The sequence below is a fragment of the Ciona robusta genome, chromosome 1, assembly GCF_009617815.1.
Source record: "Ciona robusta chromosome 1, ASM961781v2".
Taxonomy (NCBI): domain Eukaryota; kingdom Metazoa; phylum Chordata; class Ascidiacea; order Phlebobranchia; family Cionidae; genus Ciona; species Ciona robusta.
The window spans coordinates 14939937-14953110 of NC_143235.1; the positions used below are offsets into that span (position 1 = coordinate 14939937).

Below are 13174 nucleotides of genomic sequence, written 5' to 3' on the forward strand. Positions count from 1 at the left end.
GGTAACAAACAGACAGAGTTTGATACGCCTTTACCCAACTGTAGGTAACAAACAGACAGAGTTTGGTACGCCTCAACTGTTGCGATAACGTTATGCTTAAATTCCTCTGTTAAAGAAAGTAGTTCAGTAAACGAAACAGTAACGCAAGTGACTGCTAACAAAATTCCAAAGCCAAATAAATGCCGTAGAGACTCTTTATATTAAATTGATTCCTTTAATTAAAGAGATTGTATTTCATGAGAAACCTCTTTGTAATAATTTAATTTGTTACATTTTGGTTAAAGCATTGTTTGAACTTATTTGAAATATTTATGAATAAAATCATAATTGTTTCTTATTGTTACATAGATATCACATCATAAACATTGTTTGTAAAATAATAGAATGTGTATCATTTTATTTCAATATTTGATATTGTCTGCGCGACTTACTAGTTATCTAGCCTAGTTTGGAAAATATAATTTAAAACTAGTAGCCGTCACATTTCGTTCCGCTTATCGCATTAAACTTATGACATTTATATTCCTCTACTTCTTCATAAATTCTCATTTTCACGAAATGACGACTAGCTTCGATGCTTAGTGAAAAGTTGCTGTTTTTCTCAAAGATTACGCGGGGATTTACACAGCCGCTGTTATTGGTAAAAACCTGACCTTCCGTGCAGTTTCCTTTATTTACCATGACGCTGCTGCAAGCCTGTTGGTCGCCACACAAACATTCGTCCGATAAATCAAAGCAGTCGAAAATCCCGTCGCAAATTTGCTTTGGCGAGATTAGCAGCTGGCCGTCTAAACATCTGAAACATTTCATCTTTCCATCTACGAAACAAAGATCCGACTTATCTGCGCAGTTGACATCGGAGTCTTCCAGGTTTGACTGCGGGATATAGATAGCCCCTCCCCCGCAGGCGTACGAGGATCTTGCCGTGCACTTAAAGCCGTACTTGTAGCTTTTCTTAGGCACAATGTATTTACCAAACACACACTGGTTTGCGAAGGGACTGCATAAATAGGAACCCATGTACAGCCTGTTGTTGAAGGCGCATGAAATCAAGGACTCTGTCTTATTAATACTCGAATGGCAAACCTCCCGACCGTGTGAAAGACTCATGTCCTTGATACACCGCCATTTCTCTACCGTCTTGTTGCTGCTTTGATGAGTTTGAATCGGCCAACATTTCCCAATATCTCTACTACTCCTATACATCAAGATCCTGTGCGTCATAATTTCATCCTCGCATTGAAAATACTTCAACTGGCAGTGAACATGCATTCGTTGGAAGCCAATCTCGCAGGGATTATCGCTTCCATCGCTACACTTCGACACTCCGCTGATTAAACCGATCTTATCGATGCAAATTGTATCATTGCGACATCCGCTCTTACCAAACACGCAGCCACATCTAACTTGAGTAGTTGCGCAAGAACAACCGACTTCGTCACTTCCGTATGGACATTGCTTGACACCATCGCATAGTTGGTGGTGTGGCACGCATGTGGTGTTTCCAACATCGCAACCCCTACCCTCCCCCCTACACCCGCACTCATAAGCCCAACTTGGACAGGTGCAGTTTTTTTCATCGAATGACGTCACCCCACATTGGGCGGGAAACTGTTTGCGTCTTGTTCCTGTTTGAAAAAAATGATTATTATTGTGTTACATGTGTACATATATATACCAGATTGTGAGAAGATGGGACACTTTTCATTCTATTTTCTCGTCCCATTTTGTAGTAAACAAAAAACATTCAAAGAACTATTAAACCGTGTCTTAACGACTTCCATAGACCACTGTTAATTGTTTAAAACACGATCAGGATATTTGGATTTATGTAATAAAAGTGTCGCGTCTCCCCCACTCTACTATATAAATATGTTCATATATTCGGCGTTGCGGGGCTACAGTATAGCCGGTATGAGCCAACGCTGTAGCGCTGTGGTTAGATCGCCAGCCTCTGCAAAAGGATATTTGGGGTTCAAGGCTGGTCGCCATTTTGTCGTATGTAGTGTCTTTGGGCAATTGCTCCTAACTTGTGGTCACTTATGGGTTGTCCAAATTATTAGCCATACAGAAAAATAATCACCAACAAAGTTACATACGTAAGCGTATTCAACACCAAATATTTCCACCCAGTGACCACTTATATGGGTTTCTAACTTGTCAGCAAAATATAAAACAACCAAGCACCGAACTACATAAACTTACTTGTAAGAAACGAGAAATCTTCTCTTTCCAATTCACTTGCGTTTGATTCCACCAAGAACAACAACAGCATCCATAGAAACCTCATATTCAAGTTGTTTTTACGGACACTTCTATATATCTTAACACTGGGAATGCGGGCTATATATATCTATAGAGCCTATGGTACACGAATGAATGAATGGATGTGAAAATAAAAACGGCAGTCGTTTTGTTTTATACACATTGTGTACACCTTACGAGTTACCACATATAGTAGGGTGGGGGAAGTTGGGACACATTTTAACTCAATTTTTTTCGTCCAATGTGGTAGTAAACAAGGAACTTTCAAAAAATTATAAAACTTTATGCTTAAGACTCCCATAGACCGTTGTTAACTGTTTAAAACACGATCAGGATATTTGAATATTATGCGCCGAAGGTGTCCCATCTTCCCCCATCCTACTATATAACTTTATGGGTTTTTTTGCCTTTACAGTGGTGGTTTATTTTTCTATAGCTTTCAACTGATACCTAATTCAATGAAGTAAAATACGCGTTGGGGGGAAAAACGACTACTCTTTATTTATCACAAGCTATTATAAATTTACTCTGCCTTAATTAAAATCCATTTAACAAACAAAAAGTACGTTCGGTACATTGGCTTTATTTAACCTAAATATAACTTTTTTATCCTTTCTGTCACGATAAAAGTACACCACTATTTAAATCAACAACAGAAAGAAATGAATCAGAAACAAAACGACAATCGTTCTACCAACGAGGTTTAGTATGATACGCCTTTCTTGCCACTGTGGCTACGCAAATGTGAGTTCGTTTCCAACTAAACAAAGATGAAGTCTGTTGAACTTATTCAACGTCGGTTACAATCGGGGAAACACAAGTCTAATTTTAGACTTTTCGTGATACATCATTCACCAAGCATAAAGCTAAACCAGTTTACGGTTTAATCTTTTCAAAGTCTGTTTACTTCTGGCTAAGAACCGATAATAGTTTGCTTTCATGTAGCTATTCAAGGGAAAGAGTGGCGTATTAAACACGAACAGCTTGTTGCTGTTAATTAATTGATGGTGTCGTTCATTTATCGTTTATTTTCGCCAATACTAGTTTTAAATGTTGCTTTGAAACAAGTTTTAATAATATCCCTTTAGTTTTAATTCCTTTTATCCAAACTTGCGTAGTTGCTGGGCTTGAAGTCCTTGTGTATATTTTATACCCAACGCTGAGTCAACACATTTCGGTTGGGGTAAGATGGGATACCGTTAGCAGTTAATTCTTGTATATTAATATTGTTTTTGACTTTTAACAGCGCCTTTTAGTCGTAAGGATACGGTTAACAATTCAAAATATATTCTTTGTTTACTACTAAATGGGACAATTAACTAGAATGGAAACATGTCCCATCTTACCCCACCCTACTAAACCTTAATCGTGCCCGAGAATAACATTTTTATTAATTTATTTCTGTATGGGTGAGTTTCTTAAAATAATAATATAGTAGGGTGGGGGAAGATGGGACACCTTCAACACATAATAACCAAATAGCCGGATCGTGTTTTAAACAATTAACAACGGTCTATGGAAGTCGTGAAGATACAGTTTTATAATTCATTAAATGTTCTTTGTTTACTACCGAATAGAAAGAGAAAACTAAACGAAAAGGTGTCCCATCTTCCCCCATCCTACTATACATAATAATCCACACCCGTATACGCTTTATAGACATCATAATATTGCTTGTAACTTAACCGTAGTAGGTTGCATTGAGCCACCATAGTTACTGCTTCCCTCACAATTTACATAGCGCCCGTCTTGCGATCAACATATAGCGACGTGTTTGTCGCTTTAGTTCCAACTTACTCAGTTTGCTCGTGTTGCGGTTGTTCTGTATAGTTAAGTTAGTGCACCGTTAAGCCCTAAACCGTACAGTGTACTGGTTAGTTTAGTTTGTCTTTAGTTTCTTTAATTTGTTGTGGTGGGGAGTGTAACAATAAACTTTATTCAAGCATTTATTTCTTTCTTATAATACGATAGCAAAGAACAAATCAATCAAATAAAAATATAAAATAATTAACAGCAAAACGACAGTCGTTAAACACGCAACGGGGTATATGAGAAATCATTGATGAAACATGCCTAAATATTGTAGTGTTCCACTGTCTAGTTTTGAAACATTTAAAAACTAGACTGGACTCTTGGTTAGCTCGGTATATTGTTAGTCGAGTTAATAACATGATTATGACGTGATACATAGATATCAAATACTTGGTGGTACATGATAGCATGAATATAAACAATGAGTATGAACTCTACAAATAAAAACGCGATTGCTGAGCCCAACACACGGTAACAGTGTGTTGAAGTTAAATATTTGTAATAAATAAAAGTTATATAAAAAATCTCCGCACAGTAAACTTTATTGCCTCGTCAGTCAGTTTGTTTTATTGGAACTTTCCCAAAATGTCAATGGAAACAAGCGTAGCCTACAATTCGGGAGCAAAGTCCGTTTTACGAAATTTGAATATAAGTAGGGTGAGGCAAGAAAACAAACATTCATAAAGTTACATACATGGTAACTTGTAAGCGGACACGAGGTGTATGTTAACAGAAGAACACTCGTGTTATATATCGACCGTCGTTGCTTGCCACGCCCAAGGTTTAAAGGCTATGCTCGATTTATTTAAACAGGTATTTTCGTTTGCATAGTAGCATCACATCGGAATAATCGATACATCCCTATATTTACAACCTTGCTTTAAATATTAAAACACGACAGGCTTTTTGCCGAGCAGAATATTATTTGTATTTTTCCATTGCCGAGGATCTCGTCACATTGCATCATCATCTTTATAAAGTTGACTTAATATTTTACAGCTTCAGGTGACTCTCGTTTTTGATTATCGTTCTTGGTGACGTTGCCTATAAAGGGGCAATGAAACTGTTGTAAATCAGTGACGAATAAACATTAGGTGTTCAATAATGAAGTGTATAAGGAAGTATAATGTTGTATAAAAAACGGCACGGCGTTACTTTTATAAGGCGCAGGCGTATAAAATAATATTGTAAAAGTAGTTAACTCTGTTGCAAGATTTTGCAAAAAAAGTTAAAGGTTGTAGAACTAATGCGTGGTAGGTGGTCTAACGGTTGCGATGAGAGCGTTCAGAGGCAGTGATGATATTGGTGTATGAAGAGGCTCTATAAGTTATAAATGAGACGATTAAATATTTCGTAAAGCTATGATGTAACGAACTAGGAAGCTTGAGGTTGTTGACATACATAATATAATAGGTTGGGTAAAAATTTCGTATATTGTTTGTGGCAGTCGTTCACTCACCATACCTCGTCTCGATTCGATAGCATTCGGGCGCTTTTATTCCTGCAGCACGGGCCAAGTAATTAACGCTTTTGTTGTGTCGTGTTGTACGCACAGCCACCAGTTAGTTTAGGTGGTACTGCAGTATAGTTAGTTGTATAGCGTTTACTTTGGGTTTATTATGATGTATTATATCGTTATTATATGTTTGTAGATATCCATCGTTTTAGTTAAACCTAAACATAATAAGCCAGTTCATCACATTAAAACACCATTATAGGTACAATATGGGATATTTTTTGCTAAGGGTATCCATCTTACTCGACAGTACCATACGTTCGATTCCTTATAAACTTAACGTTCACCAAATTTATATGTAATTTTATCCATACAAACAATATAGACAAATATATGCGGACATATATGGGAATAACACTGAAACACACTGTTTATAAATCATTAAATAATCAATATGTTTGCAATTGTCTGTAAAGATTAATAAATAACCTGACACTGCATTTATAATGTTCACATAAAATCATAAATCGTGGAATGTTTTCTGTAACTTTCCGTTGTAGGTTGTTTAGTTTGAAGTACTTACAAAATGGCGGCATCGCTGTACCGTGGCGCCCTTTATGGCGGCTTGTCGCAATAATGCATGAGCATTCAGTACTGTAGGGTAAGATGGCTACCGTTGGCACCCAGTATCCCATATTTCCTAAACGTGTTTTTAAAAATTAACAACGCTATTTTGGAGTCCTGGGGATACGGTTATATATTTCTGTAAATATTCTTTGTTCACTACCAAATGGACGATAAATAAGAATAAAAACGGGCCATCTTACCCAAACATATTATATTATGTTTACGCATTAGTCAACATATTACAGTAGGGTGGGGAAAGATGGAACACCTTTAGCACATAATATCTAAATGTCTTGATCATGTTTTAAACAATTAACAATGGTCTAGGGGAGCCGTAAAGATACGATTTTATAATTCTTCGCATTTTCTTTGTTTACTACCAAATTGGACGAGAAAATAGAATGAAAAGGTGTCCCATCTTCTCCCAACCCACTATATGCAATATATGCGCATTATAGTGTATACTTCTAACATACCAACAGTGTCTGATGTTGCAACAGCCGCGTTACCTAAGACAACCGAATGGAAAATTTTGGGGGAATTCTTTTCAGGTTATTGTTTCCATGCGTAGCGCGGAACAGAACGTATTTCCTTTATCAGTTAATCGTATCGGGTTGTATCATTCATTAGCCACCTAAAAGGGAAAGAGGATAGACATTAAAATTTGCAGCTTAGATCACAGTTTGCAGACTTTTGTTTACAGTTAGTTAAGCTCTGTGTTGTCAATATATTGTAGGGTGGGGAAAGATGGGACACCTTTACATTCTATTTTATCGCCCCCATTTGGCAGTAAACAAAGAACATTTAAAGAATTATACAACTGTATCTTTACGACTTCCATAGACCGTTGTTAATTGTTTAAAACATGATCAGGATAATTGGATATTATGTGCTAAAGTGTCCCGTCTCCCCCACCTAACATAGGCTCAAAGCAAACATACGAAATAAATGTAATCCGTTTTATTTGAAGTGACATTGACTTAATGTGAATATTATTTACTAAAAGTTACGTTAACACTGTGTGTTTATATAGAACAAGGCGTTTTCGTAGCCCATAAAATCGTATTTACAAAGGATGTGTTTAATAATTAACTACGGTCCACGCTCTTTAAAGGGTCGTGAGGATACGCCCTCGAAAACACATAAGCATAAATTTGTATTTGTTTCTTCGAATGCATCTGGCTAGTTAAACTAACGAGGAGGTGAAAACGATAACATATAGTAGGGTGGGGATGGGGAAGATGGGACAGCTTTTCATTAAGTTTTTTTTCCTATTCGGTAGTAAACAAAGAACACTCAAAGAATTAGAAAACCGTATCCTTGCCACTCCCATTGAGCGTTGTTAATTGGTTAAACAAGATTATGTGCTAAACGTGTCCCATCTTCCCCCACCCTACTATATATTTATATAGTTAAACTGTATATTTGGCATGATGATGATTTAAAATAAGGAAGTAATTAAAACGGAGGCAGAATGTGATTGAAATCTTTAGGAACTAATCGCGTCAGACGTTGTTTCACCATTGATGTATGAACTGCTGTACCATTTCCATTACATTACGTAATAACGCCTATATTGGCATGTCCGCTGTTATAGAAATTCTCGCTCGTTGCTTTAATAGTTATGGAAAATTTGCAAGTAATTAAGAAAGGCCGTTTTTAGCATAAATTACGTTCACTTATAAGCGGGTGGCAAAATATGACGTAATTCGTTGCCCTTAGTTACCAACTATCACCGCTGTCGCAGAAAACTGGTTTTAAACGATGTTAAATAAGGTAGTTGAGTGTGAAACAATAAAAATTAGTTTGTTAAACATAAACTGTATACTTGACTAAAAATACCAAAGAAATTAAAATAGGAGCGAAATGTGATTTAAATCTTAAAATAGGAACCAGCTGTTGTTTCACCATCGATGTATCGACTGTCGTATTATTTCCGTTGTAGGTCTATACGTTACGTCATTACGTTTGCTATAATGAAAAAGTGTGGATGGCGTGAAAGATGACGTAAATTCGTTGCCTTTTGTTACAAATAAGTGTCGGAGTTTACCCTGTGATCGTAAAGTTGCCACGATCAAAGGGACTCCTGGTTACCCAACAGCTAAAAACAAGGGCGAAACACATAATTTTAAACCACGTTTGTAGAACAAGGTATAGCTTAGGGTGGTTTGTGTCGGAAGTAAACGATACAAAGAAACCGCAGTTTGGTTTTCGAGCAGCAACCTTGGTTGATCCCCATATATATTCTTCCCCAGACTATAGCTTAGTCATTGGGTGATATGGCCATCATTTGATACACACATTAGACATTGACTGGGCAACTCTGGGCAGCATTTCAGGTCGCTTGGCATGCATCAGCCTTACTAGGACGTTACGCGTATATAATGGAATATATGCTAGCCAAGTCCAATATAGGTGTCATCGTCATTTTTATGGTATGTGTCTGGCAGAATGGCACCTTGTGGCTCGATCGGGTATACAATGTTTAGGAAACAACCAATTTAAAACAATATTAAATAAAGGTATCATGAGACAGATAGTGAGACACCGTTTAAAAAAGATGCCAATATATGCCACACTTGTTTAAATGCCTTTAATAAACAGATGATGAAACAGACTATAAAAAAGAGGAAGTAAAAATATTACGGCATTGCGCCATAAGCAGACGGTCGGGTGTGTATAAAGGACAGGTTGCCCGGGTTCAGCATTTCCTGTGTTTTCTTGTATTTGGCAATTCTTGGGTATATTTAATCTGTTCCGTTAATTTTAATTACGCCAAAGGTCATAAATAGGTTTAGCGTAACAGGTTTGATAAGTAATGTATTAGTAAAGTAGAACATGCAGAATTTTGATTAAACTAAATTTAAGTTCCTTTCCTTTTGTTTACATTTAATTTGCATTTATCACTATGAGTTTATTATTTTATTTGTTGGGTTAGCAGCCAAGGTTTTAAAAAGACTCGAGGCTTTTGTATGACACTTTTTATGAGGGTTTTGTATAACACTTTTTTTAGGCTATGACACTATTTATAAAGTTGTTTTTTCCATGTTTAACCGATTTTATTTTTGCTGCTAATCACCTTTTCTTCGTTGTTTTTAGATTTGTTTAAACTTCGTTATTCTATTGAATAGATAAATACAAGTATATGATGTTGGTTCTGTTACGGTGGGCGCGTGGTGTTGAACTATACTAGATAAATATCCTATAGTTAAACAAAGGCGCAATACTTACTTTTAAACGATGTTAAATAAGGTAGCCGAGGGTAATATGTGTCAAAGCATTTTAAAGACTTTTTATACTGTAGTGAAATTAACAACTCGTCACGGATTGAATGTTTAAAAGGAATTTTCGTAATATAGAAGGGTGGTGAAAGATGGGACACCTTCAGCACATAATATTCGAATATCCTGTTCGTGTTTTAAACAACCAACAACGGTCTATGGGACTCGTGGGGATACGGCTTTACAATTCTTTGAATATTCTTTGTTTACTATTAAATGGGATGCAAAAAAGATTGAAAAGGTGTCCCATTTGCTCCAACCCTAATTGTTCATAAACAAACAATGACATCTAGCAGTTAATTTTCCATAGCAACGTTTATTTGTCCAGTGCGGTGCGTTTTTGGGGAGTTTCCGTGGTTGGCCACCCCGCATATGATGGACTCCCTATGTAAAATCGCATGTCGTTGTCGTTGGTTGGCTTTTTAGTCGCTGGGATTTGTTACAGCTTAGTTATTAAACAGCCAGCCCTGTTATAAATACCATACCATGTCATTTAGATCCCTCTTATAGCTTAGTAACAGCGTATGATATATATGCAAGACATTAGGTAGTATAGCTATACAAACCAACTTTAGCCAGCATTCCAGGTCTCCTGCTGGCATGCATCATTGTAAGACGTTACGCATATATAGGAATATTTGTTAGGCGAGTCATAAATGGCTGTTATTGCTATTTTTATGGAAGTGATCTATTGAACTTTCGGTGTATGCCTGGCAGAATATATATATGGTAGGATGGGGGAAGACGGGACACCTTTAGGACATAATATCCAAACATTTTGATCGTGTTTTAAAAAATTAAAAACGGTCTATGGAATTCGTGGGGATAAGGTTTTATAAATATTTGAATATCCTATGCTTTCTACCAAATTGGACGAGAAAACAGACTCAAAAGATGTCCCATCTTCCCCCACCCTACTATACCTTTGTAATATATATGGTCCAACTAAACAGTTTTTTAGGAATCAGTCAATTTAAAACACGCACTCAGGATAAGGCTTGTTAAGTAGAAGATAAGACAGCACGGCCCTTTAAATGATAAAACGGAGAAAATGCAGAACCTTTATAGAGTATATTGCGCCATGTTGCTCAGCAGGTCGCGCGGATATAAATGACGACTTTTACAGGGTCAGCGTTTACTCTGTTTAGTTTTATACCACTTGCGTTCTTGGGTATATTTAATCTGTTCGGTTAATCTTAATTAATAATTACAAAGGTCAGAAATAGGTTTAGCGTAATAACAGGTTTGATGAGTAATGTATTAGTAAAGTAGAACACGCATAATTTTGATTAAACTAAATTTAAGTTCATTTTTCTTTTGTTTACATTTTATTTGCATTTATCACTGTGAGTTTATTATTTTATGTGTTGGGTTAGCAGCCAAAGTTTTAAAAAGACTCGAGGCTTTTGTATGACACTTTTTATAAAGTTGTTTTTTTTCCATGTTTTGCCGATTTTATTTTTGCTGCTATAATCACCTTTTCTTCGTTGTTTTTAGATTTATTTAATCTTTGTTATTCTATTGAAGAGATAAATAAAAGTAGGCCTATATGATGTTGTAATTTGTAAATAAATAGATTCGATATACTCAACAATCATTAATTGCAAACTATGTTTTCTCTACACAGATTGTTGTAAAATGCTGGTAAACTTGAAAAATACAAAGCGGTTTTTTCAAGGTCTACTCTTTCCCGACCACTCTGAAATCAAGGCTCTTTATTACGTACCACAACAAACCGAAGATATATAACGATCCCTATACGTTATATATTGTGGGACTTATATCAGGTAACTAAACGGAATGTAGGTGATTGTAATTCAGAATTTTGGGTCAAACGTAATCTGTTGCAACCTTGTATTTACAGTAGAGTGGGAGAAGATGGGACACCTTTTTGCTCTATTTTATCGTCTCATTTGGTAGTAAATAAAGAACATTCAATGAATTATTAAACCATATCTTCCTGAATCCCATAGAACGTTCTTAATTGTTTAAAACACGATCAGAAGATTTTAATATTATGTGCTAAAGGTGTCCCGTATTGCCCCGTCCTACTATACGTAATGATTCATGGATCATATTTTCAGATTTCCTCCATTTTCATCAGGCGATTTTCTGCATCAGAGAAATCACTATTTCTGCTATTTCGTCATAAGTCCAGGAAAATACCCTCACGCGTCATCAGTTTTTAAAATCAACATGGCGGCGGCGTTTATGTAAGTTTGTGCGATATGAAATGTTTTATTTTAATCGATGTAACTTATCTATCCTTGCATGGCGGGGCAACGACAGTCGTTATAACACGGGTGTTCTGTTTCATACACCTCGTGCCTGCTTACAAGTTACCACGTATGTAACTTATTTATCCTCGCATGGCCGGGCAACGACAGTCGTTATAACACGGGTGTTCTGTTTCATACACCTCGTGCCAGCTTACAAGTTACCACGTATGTAACTTATTTATCCTCGCATAGCGGGGGAACGACAGTCGTTATAACAGGAGTGTTTTGTTTCATACACCTCGTGCCCACTTACAAGTTACACGTATGTAACTTTGTGGATGATTATTTTAATATTTTTTCTTTTTTTTACATGGACACATACGCCCACAGCAGTGCAAGTGAAAAACCTTACTGTCAAGCCACGAGCCCGTGTCCAATCTGCCTTATGATGTTTTTGTGGCTTGCATTGAGTTTTCAACAGAGGCTCATAGATCTGGTTACTGGCGCTGCGGAGAGCGGGGAAAATTACGATTCTGACTTCCCGGAAGACGGCGCAAGAGAGAAGCCGTCTTCTCCGAAAAAAGACTTATTTGAAAAACAGAAATAGAAAGTTCGAGGTGACATTTGGACCGGGGTAGAATCGGACACTTGGACAAATTTGGAAATCGACTTCTTAAATTTGCATATAGTTTGTTTAACACGCGTAACTTCTCTTCAGCAAAGGCCTTGACAAATATTTACCATGTACAGTATTGCGACACATATATAAATAAATAGTACAAGTACTGCTCAAATAACCGTCCGAGCTACCCCCGGTCCCCCAAATTCTGCTTGTATATATATATATGTGATTAAGTTAATGTTATTTAGTGTTTCCAATTATAGTGTAGCATTGTATAGTACTGTGGGGTAAGAGGGGACACCATTGGCACATAATATCCAAATATTCTGATCGTGTTTTAAACAATTAACAACGGTTTGTGGGTGCCGTGAGGATACGGTTTTATAATTCTTTGAATGTTTTTCGTTTACTACCAAATGGGACGAGAAAATAGAAAGAAAAGGTGTCCCATCTTCCCTACCATACTCTATACTGACGATTATCATACAAACAGAATATCTGCATTTAAACCACACGGTGTTATATTTAACTTACCGTTTCTATCTTCTAGAAGTGATGTATATCCAAATAAGTTCACATATTCATAATAACATCTACAACACCTAGCTGCAATTATATACCTTGCTTCTAACTCACCTTATACGACATCTTATATAACTTAGTAAAACAGTGTTGTAATCATATAAATATAATTATATTCCTAAATGATACATTTTTACAACCTATCTGTAACGCCATTAAAGTAGCTGTACTACGTTTCCTTTTCATGACGCCTTAAATTGTGCTACAGTTTCAAATTGTATATTTCTATCCTTCTATGTCGGTCGCTGATTTTCTTTCGCAGTTGTTTTAAAGTTCGGTTCTCTGCCTTTATACTCGTAACTTACATTTG

At 36.5% G+C, this 13174-nt stretch overlaps 1 protein-coding gene and 2 long non-coding RNA genes across 5 annotated transcripts; 1 reads left to right on the plus strand and 2 right to left on the minus strand.

Annotated features, from left to right (window-relative positions):
- Positions 1-468: 468 nt before the first annotated feature.
- On the minus strand, positions 469-2356 carry LOC149743645 (uncharacterized). The gene is made up of 2 exons (XM_089874089.1): positions 2206-2356; positions 469-1628 (listed from the first exon to the last, which is right to left on the minus strand). The coding sequence occupies exons 1-2, from the start codon at positions 2288-2290 to the stop codon at positions 469-471; spliced, it is 1245 nt and encodes a 414-aa protein (XP_089730215.1). The 5' UTR covers positions 2291-2356.
- Positions 2357-5137: 2781 nt separating this feature from the next.
- LOC149743646 (uncharacterized) lies at positions 5138-12956 on the minus strand. Of its 2 annotated transcripts, XR_016384575.1 has the most exons (4): positions 12817-12956; positions 6637-6794; positions 6117-6233; positions 5138-5654 (listed from the first exon to the last, which is right to left on the minus strand). It is a non-coding gene; the product is annotated as an uncharacterized LOC149743646 (long non-coding RNA). The 2 variants fall into 2 exon arrangements; XR_016384574.1 differs by having other exon boundaries at positions 5138-6233.
- Positions 11068-12635, plus strand: LOC149743647 (uncharacterized). 2 transcript variants are annotated; one of them, XR_016384572.1, is made up of 3 exons: positions 11068-11228; positions 11526-11654; positions 12051-12635. It is a non-coding gene; the product is annotated as an uncharacterized LOC149743647 (long non-coding RNA). The 2 variants fall into 2 exon arrangements; XR_016384573.1 differs by having other exon boundaries at positions 11546-11654.
- Positions 12957-13174: the final 218 nt, after the last annotated feature.